At 41.3% G+C, this 21929-nt stretch overlaps 2 protein-coding genes across 5 annotated transcripts in view; both read left to right on the top strand.

Moving 5' to 3' along the window:
• Positions 1 to 10304, top strand: part of SV2C (synaptic vesicle glycoprotein 2C) — a 90657-nt gene extending 80353 nt beyond the window's left edge. Inside the window, exon 12 of the mRNA XM_040579914.1 lies at positions 183 to 10304. Within this exon, the coding sequence (XP_040435848.1) occupies positions 183 to 366 (184 nt within the window). The 3' untranslated portion in view covers positions 367 to 10304. The remainder of the gene's footprint in view (positions 1 to 182) is intronic.
• Positions 10305 to 21352: 11048 nt separating this feature from the next.
• Positions 21353 to 21929, top strand: part of IQGAP2 (IQ motif containing GTPase activating protein 2) — a 127298-nt gene continuing 126721 nt past the window's right edge. For all 4 annotated transcript variants that reach the window (XM_040579117.1, XM_040579119.1, XM_040579118.1 and 1 more), the window contains exon 1: positions 21353 to 21451. In XM_040579117.1, the coding sequence (XP_040435051.1) occupies positions 21406 to 21451 (46 nt within the window). In that variant the 5' untranslated portion in view covers positions 21353 to 21405. The remainder of the gene's footprint in view (positions 21452 to 21929) is intronic.

Consider the following 21929-nt stretch of genomic DNA (forward strand, 5'->3'; position numbering starts at 1 on the left):
ATAAAATGCTGTAGCAGCTGAGCTTTGCTTTTGCATTATAAAGACAAACAAAGAATCCTTGTTGGCATAAATTCAGTTTAAGATGTTGGGTCTGTACTGATTTACTCCCACTAAGAATTTGTCTCAAAGGCTTTACTATTTATTTCACCCATTTTTTAACTTTCTTTTTTTTTCTCTTCCAGGGCAACAGGCTTTGGCTTTTTGAATGCACTATGCAAAGCAGCAGCTGTACTTGGAAACTTAATATTTGGTTCCCTTGTTGGTATCACCAAAGCAATCCCTATTCTCCTTGCTTCTACTGTTCTAGTGTGTGGAGGTCTGGTAGGACTTCGGCTTCCTGACACAAGAACCCAGGTGTTGATGTAACCGGAAAAAGCCATTTACTATTTATTTCCTTCTTCGTACAAATGTCAACTCTCCTGACCGATGGTGCAAAGGCTTCAGATTCTCAATGCTTAGTAGAGTGCTCAGATGTCAGAAATTGAACTTAATGGATACTTTGGAGTGGCAGAGATTTAGAAACCTCTGTATGAAAGTTTTAAATGTCACTTTTTTTTGCTTGCATACATTGCTACTCAAAAGCACTTAACTTCAAACTGCAAAGCTACCTCTTAAAACACTTTTGGTGATATGTCCAGGAAGGTAAAAACCATACTGATAATTAGATATTTAAAAAGCAAGCAGCCATACTATTTAAGAAAATACATGCTAAATTTGGCCATGGCATTGTGAGCTTTTGTAACAGTACAGACGCGCAAGTCAATTATTTAGCAGTGTTGGTGCAGAGAATTTTAATGTATCAATGCATGCAGCATTAATCAGGAAACTCTACAGACTGCATCAGGACTGAGAATACTGACCTTCTGCAGCTGTGTTTAGATGGTAAAAACGTGTGGCAATGCCTCTTTCTTGGGAAACCTTTTTAGGCACAGTCAATCTAAAGTACAGATTTCCAGCTACACCCCATATTTGCTGTGTAGAAGGCAACCGCTATCGCAGGGAGTTGAAAAGCCCATATGGATAAGAAGCAAAGAGAATAACAAACACTTTCACTCTTTGCTGCTGATCCTCCAGAAAAATTTTGGTTTCTTCTCACTTGTGACATCTGGAGTATTTTTGCCATTTTAAAACAGTGAATTTGCCTTAATGCAGCAGTGAACCAGTGCAAATATTTATGTTATTGTTAAGTATGAATAAAGGAAGAATCAGGCCAGTGAACTATATGAAAGTAAAATGCATTGAGAAGTTTGTTTGGCATTTACACTTTTAATAAATTTTTCTTTGTCACAGAATGGTTATAAAAATGGTTATAAAAATATGTGGCCGTAGAATGCCACCTAGTAAATTTAGTCAGGTCATAAATTCAATATAGTGTATAATGTAATTAAAACATCTCATTATTTTTTTAAATAATACCAAAACAAAAAAAAAGCAATAATAAAAAAAACACCTTCATTTTTTTCACAGTTTACACATTTTTTTATATAACCATTTTCTCAGCTGATTTCTAATAGTTCTAGAGATATCTCACCACTTTCAAGTATCTCTCTGAAAGGCCATTAAGAAAGAGGCCATGGCAAGGCTGCAGGGAGTGGTAATGTTTTTATTAGACCAAGTGCAAGGATGGAGAGCAAATGGTAGTAAATATATTCCTTCTAAACAATGTGCTGTGGACTGTTCTGGATTACAGTGAAGAGTTCACACAGTCCTACTGCTATGCAAAAGGCTATGGGACATCTTTAAAATTTTAGCATTAAAGATTTAATACAAATATATCTATAAAATTAATAGACAAAATGGGCTGATGCTCTGATGACAGAAACTGGCATTGCTTTCAGTGGAGCTAAGACAACTTCTATCAGCTGATGCACTGTCTGCAGTTTCAAGTTTCAAAGAAAAAAACTGGTAAAAAAATAAGAAAAAATTTATCAATATTTTTTCTAATTATGCCTGACAACATTTATTAGGTGGTTGAATCATTGCCAAAGAAGTTAGACTCTCAGATAAGGTCATCATATAGTAAGATAGATCTTTTTTTCATTAATATACGTGAACTTAGCTTTGGGTAGTAATATCTGTCACTGCATGTTGTGTCAATCTTTGTCTTAGTTGTATTGAAAAAATCAGTAGAAGTCCACATAAGAAGGACATTCATTACATTTAAAGTTCACTGATTAATCTACTGATTCTAGAAGTGACATTTTTTAGTTACTAAGAAATGCCTGTGCTACCAAATGTTAGCCCAAGATGTGGTTTTCTGCTATTAACTAATGAGAAAAGAAGCTGACTCAAAAAACCATATGTATGGAAAACTAATGGGGATTTTTTTGATGTTGATAGTTTACATACAATATAGTAAGAAACAAAGTTTAGGAAGTGTGTTTATTTTAGAATATAAACAGTCAAGATATTTGAGATGAAATATTTTATATTTAAAACTAACTTAAACATGTCTTTTAAATTTCTAAACTATGTTAAAAAAATGGGGAAAGAATTATTTTTCACCAAGTTCCAGGTTAAGAACAAAACGCTGGCCTTAGTTTTGCATCTGTGGCTTTTGTCCACTAGTCATAGCCTTAATGTTATTTCAAGGCTGTTTTCTCCAATGAGAATTATATTTGAGCCCTATTTCTCTGTGCCATTCATTAGTAGCATGTGTCCATCTCTTTGTACTTACTGTACAACTTATTTTGAAATCTGAAGCCTCTGTACATGTTTGGAGTAAACACCAACAGCAATGGTAAAATATTACATTGTCTTGCTATGCACTGTCCGCTTGAAGTAGTATGTTTTGGCCACTCTGTATGTAATTCTGAAAAACATCCAGATCCAAAACTTCATGCCACCTGACCAGCATGGAGGAAATGGGCCACTGAAAAATAAGTTCAGCTCTGGAGGGCTATGGTTCAAGGCTAACACACTAAAATCTCATTACATGTAAAATTGTGCTGATTTCAATGCTGGTTCTTACTGAAAATCCTGACTACATCATAAATATGGGATTAAGTCTGGATGAAGTGGAATATAACAACAATAAGAATTAGTAAAGATGAACAAAATTCCCAACTACATGGACCTTCAATGGTCCAAAATTAGAGTGAAAGTTCTAACACAGGAAAAGGGAAAAAGAAGAAGTGTGGGTAGGAAAGGGGAGGAAATTTAATGGAAGAGATGACAAAAAAAAAAAGATATCCACATATATTTCCAACATATTTAACAAAACCTAAGGCTAGAATTTCCCTAGCTGGTGAGCCAGTTGGCTTAACAGATTTGAGCTAGCACACAAGCCAGCATCAAAGCTGTGTGAACATTCAATTGTTTGGGCTTGAGTGCATTAAAGATTCATCTCATAAAGACAGAAGAAGTGGATGCAATTGCAAGCTATACTTGCTTAGATCAGTACAATGAACAGGCTGGAACAGAAATACTTCATCTATGGAGATCTGGACACAAATGTTACTTACATTATAAGCAAAAGTGATTTGGCTGGTCTTTAGTGAAGCTGTCATCTTTTTTTCTTTTTTTCGTTTTTTCCCAGCTTCCAAAGCAATCTCAGGCAATAAATACTTGACAGTAGGAATTGCACTTCCATTCTATATCTATTCACTCACATCTCACACAAAGGGCCACTTAACAGCCTGGTTAGACCCCTGATACACCACAGAGAACCAAACTTGTTAACATTTGTGTATTGAAGCTATAAAACATACATAATCAAAACTGCTTATTTGTCTGTTTTGGTCACTGAACTGACTGACCGCTAAGTGGAAACTCCTGTCAGTCTAAATTGAAGTAGGATATAAGGTCTAGTGCTCGTCTCCTATAAAGCTGAAAGGCTCTTCCTAATGACAGCAATGACAAAAAGTACAATGGCCTCTGAAGACAGAAAAGACTGACAGAATTCAGAATGGTATTAACCATGATGGTCAACTATTCTACAATTTGAAAACTGTCCACCAAAGACACCATATGCTTTCATTATTGGCAAAGACATTTTATTTAAATTAGTTTTACTTCTTACAGGTTGTTAAGAGTTTGACTTAGCAGACTCTTATTTCTTGAAAGCATCTTATTCATTGTGTTTGTACTTTTTAACCAGATTGGCTATATTCATGTTAGCACCTTGATGGTTGGAAGCATGCACTACAACCTTTGGTATGCATTGCATTGATTGCTGAGTACAGACTTGTAGCAAGGGAACCAGCACTAGGTGTTGATGGTTTCTGGAGCTCTGAAGGGAATTGCTAATGAATGATGTATTGGGAAGCTTTCTTCCTCTATGCTTGATTTTAGCCACTGCTCTTCCAGAGGTGTATACTACAAAACTTTGACACAGGTGAACAAGTGTTGGCCCTCCTTCCTGATGGCTACAGTAGTCTACTCTTTTTTCATCATCTTAGAAAAGTGGGGCAAAGACTGCTGACTCAACCTCTGATTTCTTTCTCTTCATGCCATTCCATTCATTCCATCCTAAATTACTTTTCTTACCGGAAGGACAATTGTAAAGAAAGTCAAACCTCACCATTCATGCTCACACTTGCTTCTGACTTCACAGTAACATTCAGTAAGAAGGTTTGCAACATATTTTTTACCATTTGACCATCTCTTTTTAAACCAAGATGGAAAACAAGTTCAGAAGTCCTTCAGACAATCTTACTTACCCTTCGGAGGCAGCCAGACTCTGCATTTCTCTACATATCCAGAAGACTGAACTGATGCAAGGAGGGGTCTCCTTTCAGAATGGCCCTTGTTGGACTCCTTCTGCTGTGGGGGCAGATACCGGGGATTCCTCTTTCCTGTGCACTTAGCTTAGCTCCATTTGGAGGAAATATTATTCTCTCATCTCTCTTTCTTTTTCTGCCATTATCTTCATGTAACTGCTTTTGAGGCACAATAGCTGCTTCCAATTCTTAGCAATATAATACGGTCCTCAGCCCCTCATATGGACAGCCTCTGTGTACTTGGCTTTAGCTGTCTTCCCCATGGTGAATTTTAAGATGATCTTCATTAGTTCAGAGAGCGATGTTTACATCCGCTTACACCTTTTTACCTAAACAATATGGTATCATGCTAATGCAATCTACAAGCCATGTTTCCTGTTTAGTAACCTGGAAATGCAATTGAAATTTCATTCAGAATGTTAAAAAATGAATCCTTGCACTCAGGAGGTCAAAGACACAAGAAGTGAAAACAGAAATGCTCCACTTCCTCTGGAGTCTTGAAAGAAAACATATGTTCAGCGATCATATTCCAGAAGAAAACATGTCTGAGGGACTGCTTTTCCTCTGCATTTCCTGCCTTCTTGTTCATTAAACTTGCCGTAAAATATTAATTTGCCTGAATTTGTACTTTCCAATGCTGCTAGTTCAGGAAATGCAGCATGAAAAGACAGACTTTCCCCTCCAGTTTGGAGGCAAGACAGGGCAGTGATGTGGAAGTAGCAGAGACATATTAGTCAGAAAATCTGGAACTCCGTTCACAACCTGAATTAAATAGAAAGCACTAGTTTATAATACTACTTGCAGATTTCCCTTACCTTTGCTTACCCTCACCCAGTCTACAACCAGCCCATATGCCAAAATCAACCTCATTTGCTTTCTTCTGATGTTGATAACTTCAACATCAAGTGATGCAAAACATTATCTGACCCATTATTGCTATCTGCATTCTTTTTCTTTGTTGCAGTGGTGAATACCTTACATCTTCCCACAAAGCAAGGGTCCTTCAATATTCAGTCCTACTCTATGTGTAACATTATTATATAGACCTTCATCCAAATCCAGGACTTTCTTTGGTACAGTGACTTAGCATGCCAGAAACAGGAAAAAGACAAAATAGACCTGATTGATCTACTTTTCTTATTTGATAGTAGGTTGGATTATCTCCAGAGATGCTGGCCTGTAATATGTAGCCATGTTTTCTAGCCCTTGGGGTAAAACCTGTCCATCTAAAAATTAATAAAGCAATAATTTTTGGCAGTCTCGTCCCACAACATACACACAAGTTACAGTTATGATGACCAAAATACTTAGAAAAAAAATGGGGAAGAATACAGGTGTAATTGCTTCCTGGGGTAAATGATCTTCCCTGCTTCACAAAGGTCTAGAACATACTGCTTGCTTCTGATCACTTCACAGTCCAATAACCAAAGATTGGACACTACTTAACAGCACAGGTATTTAGATGGGGATAACCTGACACAAAAGTATTGTCTTTTCCACCCAGGGTATTCACGCATATACATTTTAATGCCACATAACAGGGAAGATTTGTAGAGATCTTGCCCCTGCTGTAGCCATCAACACTTTTGAGCTGTAGCCAGACACATTAGTCTGCAAGTGAGAGAGAGAAATTGCTGGCAGGCTGGCTTTCATCACTCTCTGTACAGCTAATCACCTAAGCTCATTTCACTTGGATCCTAAGGATCTGCTTTTTAGCTCAGCCTCCTACTCTGATTTTGGACATCTATTGCCTGCCACAGATTTCACCAGTAGTCCTGACTAAGCAAGTTGAAGCTGCTTGCTGCTAATGGACAGTGCTCATAACTCCTCGCAAGTGCAGTACTTTGCAAGAGTCCAATGTCTTATGTGTCGTCCAGTTTCATCTATCTAGAGCTAGAGTTGACCTAGCATTTCTCTCTGATAATACTGCATGTTTTCTAACCTAATAAGACATGTCTTCTATTCTCTTAATGTCTGCCTTGTAAATATATGCCTGTCCCTCACTGGCTATGTGATAAAAGTCATTTGTGAATCTTATGTAGGCCAGGATCGGGAAATAATAATGAAATGGAATAAAATTAATGCAAACCGAGGCCTAGGATTCAATTGCTTTTGTTTTTGCTAGCTGTTTTCCTTAAATCCTAGCCTGCAGCTATATAGTACTGTATATTATAAAAAGAAGCATTACAGAGTTAGAGGTGAATACGTATACAGACACACATGTGGGTGAGTACACACATATATATATACACAGACCTCCCTATAACACAGGTGGATATAATAAACCATATTCTCATCTCATTTTTGATGACACTGTTACTTTCTGCACTGTGCCTTATGCTTTGGACACAAATAACACCCTGCTCCTGAACACAAATAACATTGTGCAGAACCCTTTACTTAGTCACGTGCAAAATTGTTGGGATGCCAAGATTCATCTTAGCTGTCTATTAGCTTTTGATCATTGGAAAGGAACTCCTGAAGTGGTCTGACTTAGCTGGAGCCCGACCCCTGCCCCACCACACCGTACCAAACAGCACAACAGCACGTCATGCGAAGGCACTGGTCGTGTCCCACTGACTAGGAGATACAGCACTCTCAGATACATAAAAACCTAAAAGCTATGAATTTTGTCTCATTCAACAAGAAGTCCTTCAAAATGTTCCATGTGGATCTCAACATGTTAACTTCTGTGTAAAGTACAAGAAAATGTCTGTGGCTTCCTGTATGATACGTTTTTCATTGTTTCTGCATACATAACTGCTGTCATTTTATTAAAGTGGCTGAACAGTTGTTTGCTGCTGTTCTTATCAGCAATCTTTGACCAGCCTGAAACAGAACCATTGCCAGGGTGTCTTTTAATTAATGATTAACACCCACAAAGATCTTTGATGGTAATTAGTCCTGTATAAAAGTAATTGTGGCTATAATTCAGGCAAATCCAGGATGAAAATAACAGCACATGCACACAGAGCAGTGAGAGTGGAGAGAGCTCTTTCAAAACCTCTGGCATGTGCTCTTTCCCTCTTTGCAGTGTGCTTCCTCTGGTGGGGGACATGCACGCATGCTACAGAACTAAGAAAGCAGCAGAAGAAACGGTGTGTTACTTCCACGAGACTTAAGAATGTGTATTTGCTATAGGAAAGCCAACTCTATACTAAAATTAAAACAAAAAAACAAATCCAAGCAACTTGCAATTCTTTTTTTTTTTTTTTTCCCCATGAGTTGATAAACTGGACACCAGTCTATACCAGACCTTTGGGAGGAGGCTATGAAAGTTTAGCAATGCCCGCATGACAGTACTTTTGGAAAGCAGCAAGTCTTTCCCCACATACTCACTGAGACTGTAGCCTGTAGTTTCTAATTGTGATTATGAATAGACAGTTTCAAGTAGAATATTGCTGTTCAATTTCAAAGTAGTAGCAGGTAGTACTACTTTCTATATGGATATTTGTAATCATAGATTAAAATCTGTGAAGGTTTAGAAGGAAAAAGCATATTAAAATTTGGTACAGAACACAACCTCCCATCATCTGCTTCAGACAAACTTCCCAGCTCTTCCCTGTTTCTTCCTGCCACAGATCCCTTCTGATACGGTGACTGATTTCATTACTGTTTCACTAGTGAAATGAAAGGTTTTACAGACATTTGCGACATAAATGAGAGCAGGCATGATATCAGCACTGTAGGAAAGCCAGCTTATATATAAGAGTTAAAAAAAAATGCACGAAGCTGCTAGTGACTGCCTTTGTTGTCTTCCTAGTGGTTTAGGATCCTACAAACTGTTATGTGAAACTAGTAGTGTACGTGTTAACTGATCCCTGTTTAAATCAGTGAAGCAATTTGCAGGATCAGAATCTTGGCTTTCTCTTTCAAAAATACTGAATACATAATTGTGTATACAGTCATAATGGAATTGCTGTTTTGAGAAAAATGTGTTCTTTTAGCCCTTATTTTTAACATGAATAATTTTAGCCTGTTTTTTTCCTGTGAATGTAAGGTTTCCCAAACAGTAAAAGGATTTTTAATAGCATCCCATACTACAAGCTGTTTTCTATAGAATATCATATTTAAAATCCCAGTTAGAACTCTTTTTAAAATTGCTGTATTACCCTCAGCTACGTAACACTGTGACAACTAAATTGTATCTCATACTTGACCTCAAATACATGCAACAACGTACTATACACGAAGAGGGTCCCCCGTGGAGAGTCAGCCAAGTCACGACAATCCCACCAATATGGCTACATGCCGTGCTCACTTGATTAAACAAACAGGTCATATTTATAACTTAAACCGACCGCTCAGCCGACTTTACACACAGGTGATTGGATAAAAGTCTCTGGGCCATGTGGGGTCCGTGTCGCTGACTGGTGAGCAAGCTGCGGGTGCCTGATCAGAGTGTGCCGAAGACAGTGTGTTGATTTCGCAGTTCCCAGGACTTGCTCTGCACCTGGCTTCTTGTCTGTGCGTAGCTTGTTTTCTTTCTCCCACTGCTTGTTCCCAGGACAATTTAAAACGGCTTTGCAGCTTCAACTAACAGGCCTGGGTTGTCCAACCCAGACAATGGTAACATATGTCCTCGGTCCTTTCAAAATCCCTCTACATATACATAATTAGGTTTGGGGTTTTTTTAAGTGGGCAGTTTCCTTTGCAGTATAATAACATACGTGCAGAAGTCAGGCATCAAGGATGAGCTACTGAAAGTAGATCTCTTTGCCTTCACTGTAATTCATTTGCATTGTCAGGTTACTGATTTTCTTAAAAACTTGTTACAATTTCCTAATGCTGAGCAACAGAAGGAAGCCATGTATTCTTTCCTAGATTTTTGTGAACTGTTTTCTGCTCCCGGTTTCTCCTACTAAACTTTCACTCAAATTTCCAGCTGTTCTGAGCCAACTGGGAATAAAATTTTTCAACTGTCTTTACTGTACAGAAGCGCAGGTGTGTTAGTGTGCATATGTTGTCAAGAAAATCGTAACCATTTCTGCCAGTCTCCATTTCTTAATGAAAGGAAACATGTACATTGTGTGTACAGTAATGAGCTACTTTGAAGTTAAATTCCCATTTATACATGTTTACTTCCAGATCTGCTAATCTGCAACAAGATCTTGGCAATGGTCCTGACCTCTCTTTCTCTCTTTGTTTTCTTTACTGCTGTGTGTGATCTCCTGCAAAGCAGGTTGCAGCCATCACTGTATGTGTTTGCATGTATGTGCTTTGATAAATTCTCTCTTTTGGAGTTGTGAGTTTTTCATTTCAAGTCCAGCTGGTACAATTGTGAATTCTTCTTTCCAGTATGCTCCTCTTTGTCAGATTGCCAAATTCCAAAATGTTTGACCAAGTGTTTTAATTAAGTCCCCTTAGGAAAGCTGTCTGTATACTTGTGAAAGGGCATGCTCTGTGTAGGATGACTGTGTACAGTATAAGTCTATAAAACGTGGAAGTGTTTATAAATTTATCTGCCAAATGTTTATCATCCATGTAGCAAATGCAAAGTTATTTAATGTACATCACATTAATAAAGGGGTATTTTTTGCTCCACTATATTCAAATAAAGATTTGTTCTCTGCAATGAATACATATCAGGTGTGATGATAGCCAGAATGTCATTCTTCACTAACCACAAAATACCAAAAATGGTTGTTTTACCTTAATTATTTCTTTTACAAAGGCTGTCTATGTATCTCATCTTTACTGCCTGTAATAGAAGTCCAACATGTATTAGAAGAAAACATGGAACAAGTTAATAAGGTTAAAGAAATGTAAATGACCACTAAAAAAGACAGTAAAAGTTGCTGTGGTTGCAAGAGACAAAGTTCCTTAGTTAACCATCTGGGATTCATATTTTTATAGTACATAATTGCACAAAATAGACATCTGGCCTTTCACTACATGACTGCACTGCAGGGGTATATTATCACCCAAAGGGTCTAATCTAACTCCATGTGAAAAGCATACTGCTGCAACATACAATGATCCATGCATCTGAAAGGTCAATTATAGGATTTTTATAAAGGAATTTATACAAAAAAATACGTTTCCGTAAGAACTTGGTATTCACAAAAAAAAAAAAAAAAAAAAAAAAAAACAAACCAAAAAACAGCAAAACCTTAACAAACTGAAGCAGCACTAAACAATGTTAGTTCTTCATGCATTTGTGCAGTAAGGGCCTCCAAAAAGCCTCAACAGATCCAAGGTGGTAGCTTTAAAATAACAAAAAGCTGCTGAGTTATTTGTATTCTGCCATCTCCATGGCTGGATCAGAATTAAGTTTCCAAATATAGGTTATTCCAAACAGATGATGGATAAACAAAACACATGAGGCTCTTCAGCTGTGTCACCAATAGGGAAAAGTTAAGCTGCATGTGAATTGAAACGGTTTTTAGCTCATGCAAGAGCACTAACCGTAAAACCCAACAGCCAAGAACACATATGATTTTGTGACTGTCCTTTGGCGATTGGAGTATTTTGTGGTACAATACAGAAAAAAACTTTCTCTGTTTATTAAGTACAACCAACACAAGTACTAATCCGTATTTTAAGTCTCCTTAGTTGTACACCCTCATCTACCTGCATTTAAAGGTGATGGGTAGTATAACTACACTGCTCTCATCCTCTAGTGTAGATGAAGCTTTTATGCTTGTGTCTCCTAGTCTCATTCTGGGAAGAAATCAACCTCCTTAGTGCAGAAGGTAACAATCCCAAAGGCTGTGTAGGAGAAGATTTGCACGTATTCTTCATAGCTACCTTTCAGAAACTTCACCTAAGCTCTAGAAAAACTTCAGCAGCTGGGAAAGTTGTGTTGGAAGACATCGTCCTGCAAAAAGGACACATCAGCTTGCAGGTCTGCATTTCTTTGAAGAATTTGCAAGCATACATGTATATATTCTTGGCTGACACAGTTATGTTAGCAAAAAGGTGATGCTTAATTCACAGCAACATGTGTGTGTGTGTCTATGTATTTGTGAAACAAGGCAAGTACATAGAAATTGTGGATGCAAACTTAAGAGGAGGAGGCATTTTGTGGTATCCAGCACCGTGTATACCTGAGACCAAATGTTACAATAGAACATGTGCATCCTCCATATGCTTTCCTTTCCACTAGGATGCTGGCTAGGCTATGTTTATTATTTAATCCATTCCAATTGTAAACTTATGCACGTGATACATTAGGCTGATATGAGATCGCTGTCTTAACATGTACCTCTCCGCACCCAGTTTAGTCATCTCTAGAATTTTTTTGTAGTGCTTTACATTGTCAGCAGAGAAAAGAAGCATTAGCTTAAAGCTCCTCATAGACTTTCCTAAAAATATTAAGCTTTACTGGAAGTCATACAATTCTGTATGTTTTCTGGTACCACTGTACATAAATTTTCATATATACAGGTGAATCCACTCTTTCTGCAGATCCATTTCACATCATGTTATTTCTGGCTGTCAGAGTGGATGTAACTGATCTGATCAGGACTTCAGTAATGATTTTGTGTTACTATAACAGACTAAAGTTGTATGTGCAAATTAGCTTGGGAAGACACCAAAAGCCACATTATGGAGAGGGGGACAGAGCTTGAAGTAAGGGCCTGACCACATCAGTTGCTGAATTATACAAACACAAAAGTCTGTCAGCACTTGGGTACACTACCGTCTTCAAAGTGCCATATGATTCTGCTCGGAAAGCCAAACGCTGTCCCTACATTTAGACCTAGAGGCAAAAGCTGCAGTCACTACCGTTAGTGGTAATGCCTGAACAAGCTACATCTGGAAATGCCTACACCTGCCAATCCAGTCAGCGTTTCCAGCTTTGAAAATGAGAAGACAAACCCATTTCAACCTTATCAACCTTATCAATCCTTGACTAACTTCCCTTATCCTTCAGAAAAGCCAGATTGTGGCACTTCGCTGAATAGGAATTTGTCAAAGTACTCCTCAAACACACTGTCCAATGCTGAAAAAGAACAGATGCTTAGGAATCATTAGCTACAAGAATGAAGTGTGAAATGCTTTCTGCATCCACTTAAAATTATGGTTGGATATCCAGACAGTTTGCTTGAATCTTGATAGGATACAGCCTAGGCTACAGATCTAATGTCAATTATCCCACAGGCAAATGGCACTTTAATTAAAAAAGTTTCATGATAATGCACGGAGTCAGATTATTGCAGAACAACAGTGGTTTTGTCAGTGGTTACAATAGCTCTGAACTGTGCATTTTACAACAGGTTGATTCATAATATATTTACCTGTGTTGTGTGCCCGTACAGACTGCAAACTACTTAACCCTGGGACTCCCAGGGGGTTCCTGACTTTAGATAAAAATAACCTTTGCTTTTCCAGTCAGACTGGACTTTACAGAGCCTAGGAATAAGTAATCAGATAAAACTAAGAGTAATCCACCTTCTACAGCATCCTGGAGGAGAAACCATTAGTGGACTCATATTTACTACATCATTTAGGTTTGAGCAGCTGTCCTTGCACACACTTTCCCAAGAGCTCCCTTGCAACCTCCAGATTCTGCCTACAAACAACTTTGCAGTGCTAGTGGTACAGCTAGACTGTCCGAAAGGTAATCCTCCTAGTATGTAGGATTACATATCATTTAGGGTCTTTTCTCCCATGTTTATTTCCCTTCCAGCACATCTGGGCCCTTGGTGAACTGCTGTCTGTGAATGTTCCCCCTCCCTCCCATTCTGTTTGTAAGGAGTTAGAGAAATGAATGGTTTGTTACTGTCCAGTAAAGTTGCATGGAAAATAAACTCAAGCTCCTTGATAAAATTACTCAACATCCCGGTTCTCGGTATACAGGAGGAGTCTGACTTTGTTCTTTCCATCTTGATCTAAAACCAGGGCTTTTTAAAGTTGAATAAAATGGTGAATTTGTTCAGAGAGAAAACAAATAAACAAACAAAAAAAGTCACTAGCTATTAGTAAAATTGTTGGAATAGGATCAAGGAACAGTAAGATAGTGTCATACTCTTGACTTACAGCAATATAAGTATTACACTGTTTGTGTGAACTCTAACTGGTCTTTGGTAGGGCCGTCATACTGTGTTTTGTGAGCTAAAATATGTAATTGGTAAAGTCCGGAATATACGGAGCCTGATTCCCAGGGAAAAACTCTGGACTTTGCCTGGCCAAAGCATATCAGAACTATTGACTTATCATAAATTGGAGGGGAAAAAAAGGTGGATAAAAGCACACATCTGTTTAAGAAGTCATCCATAACTAAATGTTCCTTTGCATTGTTATTGTCACATGAATGTTGAAACCAAGGAAAAATAACTGTTCATGATAACACAGAACCCTCCCTGTGGTTAAGGGAAACATTAACGGAAACATTAATGCTGGCCATGTCAGGGGACCCTATTTTGCTGCAAGTAATTGGGTTATAGAAAACAAACAGGTCCAAGCTGGAACAGTGCAACTGCCAATCTGACCAACAGGAAGACGCAAAAATAACTAATGGAAAGGATTACGGAAAGACAACAGTTCACCAAGAGCCCAGACCTGCTGGAAGGGAAATGAACATTGGAGAAAAGATCCTAAATGGAAAGGATCAAGAAAGACCTTATTAATATAAAGCTCACACAGAGTTGCAGCTATCATTGCCCAGCAGTAGACTGAGATCCTTCACTTGTGGGTAAATCCACTGCCCAGGCACCGCACACCTCGTGAGATGGGTGAGCAAACTGTCCTCATCTGGGGACTGGCTCACCTCTGCCACACGTTCTGGTGTGACAAGTCTCAAGTAGAGGAGAGCTCTGGGCCTCTCCTCTAACAGTGCTGCCATAACCCAATGAACCTGTGTCAGAATCCCAGCACTCCCCAATCAACACAGGCTTCTGGTTAACTTCTACCTGGAATTTCACATACTGGTTTTAGCGCTACAGTCACAACTGATTTGGGGTCTGGTTATCCAAGGAATACCCTTTTCCCCTTTGAAAAACAACAAAGCCGCTTCCAGGAGTGTAATTCAAACTGGTGCCATTTTGATTTAAATAAGAGGAGGCTGCTGACCTGTGCTCCCTGTGAAGGAGCCTGGATGCTGGAATTAGCTCTCCTCACCAAGCCTCCCAGAGCCTGAATTTGTCAGTCTTTTAGACATGTTCTTCACTTTTTTACACTAATGTGAATAATGAGGAGCTTTTCAAAAGGCTGGAGCTGTGCCAGTGGAAAAGTGGTGGAAATAAGAAGACCAGAATTAGTCTAGTGGAAATCCATGGGAGTTTAGCCTGTGCTTTATCTGTGGGGCAACTGTTGGCAGGCAAGAAATAGTTGTAGGGTTGCCTTAGCTGTCACTTGGTACGCTGTAAATGCAAAGCTCCTAGCACTCTACCTCGAGAGTAATAAATAAGTAATACATTAATGAGTGAATAATGCATAGGCTTTTAGCAGAGTGGAAACATTGCTAAGCACATGCTATCACAAAGAAGCACACAGATGCTGCATTACAAAATCAAAAAAAAACCTCCACCCCAAAATCTCTCCCCCCACCAAAGAAACACTGCCACAAGCAGACCACTTATAGCTTGTGAATGACATGTGAGGAAACAATCAAGATTTTACTTTTGCTGCATCCGACCCAATAAAGAATGCTTTTTTTCTGAATCTGTGAGCTGTAGCCAGGCACAGATGTTCCCTGCTTTCAAACAGCTCTGAATTCATTTTTATGGTCATTCATTATGTCTAGACAAGGAGAGTCACTCCACTCCGAAGTACTCTGTTAAATGAATAAATATTTATTCCAACAGACAAATGGAAAAAGCTCTTTTCTGGTAGAGTTCTTGCAGTAAGATTTCCACCTCTGTCTTGCTAAACTCCTGCTGCTTTTGCAGGAACCAGGGCATTTGTCCAAGACATTTTGAACAAATATGTCTTTTTTTTTAAAACCTGTTCAAGCAGAGAAACTGGTTTCTTAGGTACCTTGGCAGGCAGGATTTAACCAAGTCTTGCCAGGATGAGAAAAGCAGAGGGACCCCTCACCTGATAGGAAAGGACATAAAAGTACACCTTAGAAATGCACCTTAGGTAAGGCTAGGATGCATAACATGAGCCATTAGAAGTAGATGAGCAAGCTACGGTATAACCTGGCATTCCCACCCCACCACCACTGCTTTGCACTTTCAGCAAAGACACATGGCTGAGGTAATGGTGTGACCCTGCAGATAGCCCCCTGAGCACAACCCCAACAGTGTGAGTGGTGCTTGTCTGGTTTTTGATGTGCAATTCAGAACCTGGGAAGTCGCTGCAAATAGTATTGTTGTTGCCAAGGGGTCAGTGTTTGAAATCAAAGTCCTTGGATTCACAGCACTAACAGAAATCCTGAGGGTTTACTGACAAAAAATCCTGGAGGATATATGGCTTTTGATATTTTCAGGACTGTATTTGCAGGTTTTCCCTCAAAACACAAGGTCAAGAAAGGCTCTTTTCCTCAGAGCAACTTAAGGTGTTTAAGCACCTTCTTACTTTGGTAGCTGCAGCTTTAAGGCAAACAACATGAGATTTACAAGTGGTAGAAACATGACAGATTTCTGACACAAGTAATTTCTCTAATTGTATTCTTTTTCAGGTGTCAGTGCTATAGAAAACCACTCCTTTGTGCCCATTTTAATACACATTTTCTTGTTTCTTTTTCTAAAAGTTTGGCTCAGGGATACCCACAGGTTTGTTTTCCCTCCATCCCATGACCTATTTCTTTTGCTTTTAAAAACTGGGTTTTCAATTTCAAGTAAATAACAACAGAATTATCATTTTTTATTTAGATTGATGTCCAAAAGAGCCCAATTAGGCACATTTCCAACTACCTTGCCTCACCCTAGCAGCCGTTGTAAAATCTAAGGTACATGTTCCTCTAGACATTGAGTTTTGGTATTCAGTGTTGCCTCCAAGTGTATGCCAGGACAGTTCAGAAGTTAAAATCACTTCCTCAGCAGGAAGGAAGTGTTACTGCTAAGAGAGAGAACAGCACTTCAGCATCTCTGTTCTGAGTCCCCATTTTACCCACCCATTCAGTTTGCCACGGTATTTTGAATTTGTGAAATCTCACATTTCTTTACGATGCTTTGACTGATACAGTTCCAGTCTAGCTTGAGCTTAATACACATTTTTCACCAGGGCTTCTACTGTGGCCACAGGCCCTCATTCGCTGGAAGGGAAGAGCTGAGGGGCAGCTGGGGAAGGGGAGCACTGGGTTGCACTGTCATGTCTCCCCTCTGGGCACACATGATGTCCCTCACTTGTTTTTCCTGAGCAGGGGAGTTACAGCCTCCCCACTAACACTGTTTTTTCAGGAATCCCTGTGGCCAATTATGTGATGACTTATTTACCTCACAACAATAATAAATAATGCATAACATGAATACCTTGCTGAGGGGGAGGCTGTAACCCAGCATGGTTCCCAGTGCTGATCCCCTTCCCTGCAGAGGCGGCCACTTGCAAGACCTGTGGCAGACTGTAGAGGCAGCCATGCATGAGGGAGAACTTCACAAATTTAGTGTTTCCTAATGTTGCCTTGAGCACATCTTGACATTTGGGTTGGATTCGTAAACACAGCCATTCTGACATTTTCACTGCAAGTTATGCAAAATTATTAATCTGGGTTCACCTGGTGCTCCTGCTGAAATCCTCACCAGCGTACAGGGACACCGGCTCTGCCACTGAAGCCCTGTGAGACACTGTCCCTTCAGGCACCTCTGATGTTCAGCAGGGCTGAGAGGGCCCTCCCACCATGCCAAGGCCCCCAGGCCCTATTCCACTGGCCAGGGAAAGATCTACTGGTTGCATGGAGAGTGTGAAGGATGGCTGGATGGTTTTGGTCATGGCACACTGTTATTGGGTCTGCACAATCACTGGTGTGGCAAGTCTAGCTTGAGCTTGTTGTCCTTTAATTAGCTGTGTGAAGGAATCAATCAAAATGGTCCTCACAGTAACTGGGAGCCTGCCTGGAGCTTATGTCTTTCCGTATTGTGCTGCACAGAGTCAGGCTGACCCACCTAAGGAGCAGCTCCCTGCTCCTGCTTACTGGGGCAATCTCTGCAGCCCAGGCTTTCTCTCCTGGGAAAATAAAAAGGATATGGTCTTTCTCCGCAATACCTAGTGGAAAAAAATAAACCCCCTCTGTTTAATTAAAAAATACAGTTTTCCTTTCTGTAGGATGAATGTAGCTAGCCAAGGCACACGATTTACCAGTGAAATAAAGGTATTGTCACAGGAAAAATGACATTAAAGCTGCTGTTTTCAACAAAAAGCCTAGTGTCTCTAATTACCTGCATGTACTTGCGTCACTAGCTACATAAGCCACCCAAGAATTTCAAATATCAATATCCTTTGCCGTATAAAATCCTTTTGTACACAACAGGACCATCGGGAAATGTGAAGTAACAGAGGCCTCTGCAGTTTTTTGGTCCAAGTGCAGGCAACGAGATGTGGGAAGTGAACGTTTTCATCCCTGCCTCCTCTCCACTTTCTGTCAGCTTGTTTCCCTGTTAGATCTGGAGCAGTCCATAGCTACCTCTGAAAATACTGTCTTCAAATGCAGCCCATTCACCCTGACCTTGCTCCAACGTTCTCTCCCTGCAGGGGCATAACTCATTCACAGCACAATGTCCTTGATAATACGGTGAGGACATTGATCTTAATCTCAGTTAAAGGACCCAGCGTGTGAACAGGAAACGTTCACATTCAAACATTTATTCTAGATAGCTGACTACACTGATTTCTTAAGAATGTGCTTCTTGGTAACTATAAAAGCGGAATGCTTGAGTACGTAAAAGATAATATGGTCCATAGCCTTAGGTTTAGCTGCAGTCTGACCAAAAGTCTGTGCTTGATTTATTGCAGTCAGATTCCCCTAAGATGGTGACAGCGTGCATGGTGTGCTGCCTTTCTTGCAGGGAAACTTGCTAGGCAGCAGAGCAGGCACTGGGCACAGCTGCTGTGGCACTTCAGAAGGGGAAGAAGGAGGAAGGAGAGGAGGGAGGTGCAGGGCGGCTGCTTCCCTGCCCGACACAGCAGCACCTGTCAGCTTGCAGGAGCAGTTTGCAACCCCTCCACCTGGTGCCTGACAGGGGTATCTAAATCTTCGTGCCACAAACAGCTGATGGAGTTTGCCTTTCAAGTCAGAAAACCAGGGACTAACAAATCTAATGCAAAAGGTCATGAGCAGACCCACACGGCTGCTGCTTGTTACTCCAATATTCTTTTACCTGTCTCATCTCCTGCTGAGAGCATTTGATTCCTGTCATCCCTTGTTGTTCTGCAAGCATTACGGAGGTTGCTGCTGCCAAAAAAACACTCTCACATCTCCCTACTCTGGCCTTTCATTTCTCACCCCAGGCTGCCCCCTGCTCTGTGCTGACACTTGCATTTGAGAGACAGCTGGGTTAAAGTGATGGAGAAACTGCTGGCCTAAGAAATAACCCTACTGAAAGCAAAACGTTTCTCATCTGGATCAATTAGCTGAGTCCCTGAGTCCCATACTTGTGGTGACAAAAATGCCAGTGCCAGACCAGGGTAAGGGGAGCTGTGGGGTGAAGGAGGGAGAGGACAAGTTGCAGGTACAGAGATGGAGAGACAAGGATGAACATTTTTCTAGCAGCGGTGTCAACACGCATGCATGCAGCACCACAGCTGCACACACCCTTGTCTTTCCAACCACAGTGAGTGAGGGAGCAAGAAAACACACCAGACTGGCAACATCTTGCAGACATCCTCCATGGCTTTGCCAGAGACCCTCTGGGGCTTTGTCAGATGTTTCCTCCAGGAAAGAGACCTCCACTGCCACTGTGTCACACCGTGTCTACACACCTTGCACACCAGGCTGAGTGCTTTTCAAGAAAGGAGTGTTGTCATATAAAATGTGATGCAGCTCTGTCAAAAATAAGCTTTTCAGGGGGATAAGGCCACTTGATTTTAGTCAGAAAAAATATTTTAAAGAAAACTTTATTTTTTCTGATTTTGACTAGAGAAAAAAAGAAATTGAGAGAGAATTTGTTCTTGACTTAGGCTAAGTATAGCAAAATAAAAGGCAGTAAAAATGATTGTTTGAAGCAAATGTAATGTTTTCAATCAGCTCAAATGCACTTTAAACTGTGGAAGCCAATTTCTTCATTTTCATGTTGGGTTTGGTCACCCGCTTTCTTTCTTTTGTAAGAGAAGAAGCAAGCAAATGGGTGACAGTTTAAAATTCAAAAAAGCATTCCGAAAGGCAAGTGCAGACTGCAGCTCTGCTGGTATCTGCATCATACACCTTTACAGTAAGTTCATTGTCCCTTGGGTCTAGGGATGAAGGAAAAGGGAGCAGAGAAAATCAAAGTGACCTCAAGAAAAGTAACGGTATTTCCTTCCTGTTGGGTGTCATTTTTCTCCTGTACCCTTTCGGTCCTTTCCTCCTGAATAATCCATGTTTTAATTACTACCAGGAGTGTCTTTTCACCCCCAGCATATTTTCAACCTGTGAGCCATACCCAGCACAGCCAGAGACAGGGAATGAGCAAAACAAAGGCCTTGCAAACAACCCATAGACATTCTCAAACCTGTGAAAAACCACAGAGGAGACTGTATATATCCAGCACTGTTTCATTTTGAAACACAAATGACTGAAATCTTCTAGAAAACCTGCAAACAGTGTTGGAGAGTCACCTGGCACTTGGCTATGCATTAAACTGCAAGCATGCTCAGGTGCGTCATGTCCCACAGGCTCCACGAGACAGGTTGTGGCTGTGCACAGACAGTTTTTCACTGACTTTTCCAGGAAACTTCATGGCAGGGGCTTGGAGACTACCAGGAAGATACGATCCTGCCCTATAATATGTCCCCATTTGAGAACCCCCTGACCATCTCCAGGTGCATTTCAGATGTCACCTGGGAGCCTGTAGCCACAAGACTTGAACCTTTGACCCATGGACGTGTTGCTCCGCTGTCCAATATCAAGTGTCCCTGAGGATACCAGGGACAATGCAGGGAAGCCACGAAGTCAGGTACATGCCCCACTCCCTTGCAAAACCCCTCAGAAAGGGACACCAACATGGGATGGGCCTGCAGGGGTGCAACCCACTCCAAAGGTGCCCTGGAGATAGCGGTAACGCTGCTTGTGGAGGGCGACGGTTTTTCAGAAGAGCAAAGTTGCGGGAGGGAGCCCTGGGTTTGGTTTTTCACTCCCCTTCGCAGCCCACCCTGCCCACATGCCAGAAAGGAGGCGCCTTGGCCCTTCACACTGTGGGATTGGGGTTTTTGATCTTCACTCTTTTCATTTCTCTTTTTAAATCATGCGTTTTTACATTGAGGAAGTTGCTTTTTAATTAGATTTTTTTTCTTTTCCTTTTTTTGTTGTTTTGGGGCTTTTTCCTGGTTTTGCTTTGCTCTTTTTTTGCCGTCTTTGCTTTCCGTTGTAGGTAGTATTTTTCCGCTTTTCGATCCGGTCCCGTCCCTCCCCCTCCCCGTCCCCCCATCTCTTTTCCTTCCTCCCCGTCCCCTCGGTTTCTCTCCTTTCCCTGTTCTGGCGGGCGGCGGGGCCGGGCCGGCGGCACGCGCGCGCCTCCCGCGCGGCCCCGCGTGGAGCCGCCCCGGGTGGCCCCGGCGGCGCGCGGGGCGGTGGCGGCCGCCGGCGGCAGCAAATCAGCGGGGCTCGCGCCGCGCATAAGAAGGGCGGGCGGCGAGCGGCGCCGTCCCTCCCGGCGGCGGCAGGATGCACCATGAGGAGCTGGCGCCTCTGCAGCGGCCCCGCTACGGCTGTGAGTGGGCTCGGGGGCGGCGGCGGGCGATCGGGCTTCTCCTACCCCCACCCCCACCCCGGTTTTTCGGGCCCCTTCCCGTGCCGGCTCTCGGTGTAGCGTTACAGCCGGGGCTCGGGCGAAAGGGAGAACCCGCCCGGCGGAGTCCCGCCGCGGCGCGCAGCGCTCCGGCTCCCCTAGGTTAGTTTGCTCGCAGGCGAGCTCCGGTTCGGTCCTGAGCAGGTTGGCACGGGGCTGGGTTGTGTTCTGCGACCCGGCCGGCGGATTGTAGCTGCAACTCCGCTCTGCAGCTCGGGGTTTTAGGGTAGCGCTGGAGCTTTGGGGCTCAACTTTGTAACTTCGGTGTTGCCGGTATCGCTTTGGGTTGTAACCTTGTAACTTGAGTTGCGACTACAGCTTCTGCTTGTAACTTTGTAACCTTTGCGTTTTCATTTCGGAATTTCGTATTATACATTTCAAACTTTGCTTTCTGGTGTTA

Source organism: Falco naumanni, chromosome Z, assembly GCF_017639655.2.
Source record: "Falco naumanni isolate bFalNau1 chromosome Z, bFalNau1.pat, whole genome shotgun sequence".
Lineage (NCBI taxonomy): Eukaryota > Metazoa > Chordata > Aves > Falconiformes > Falconidae > Falco > Falco naumanni.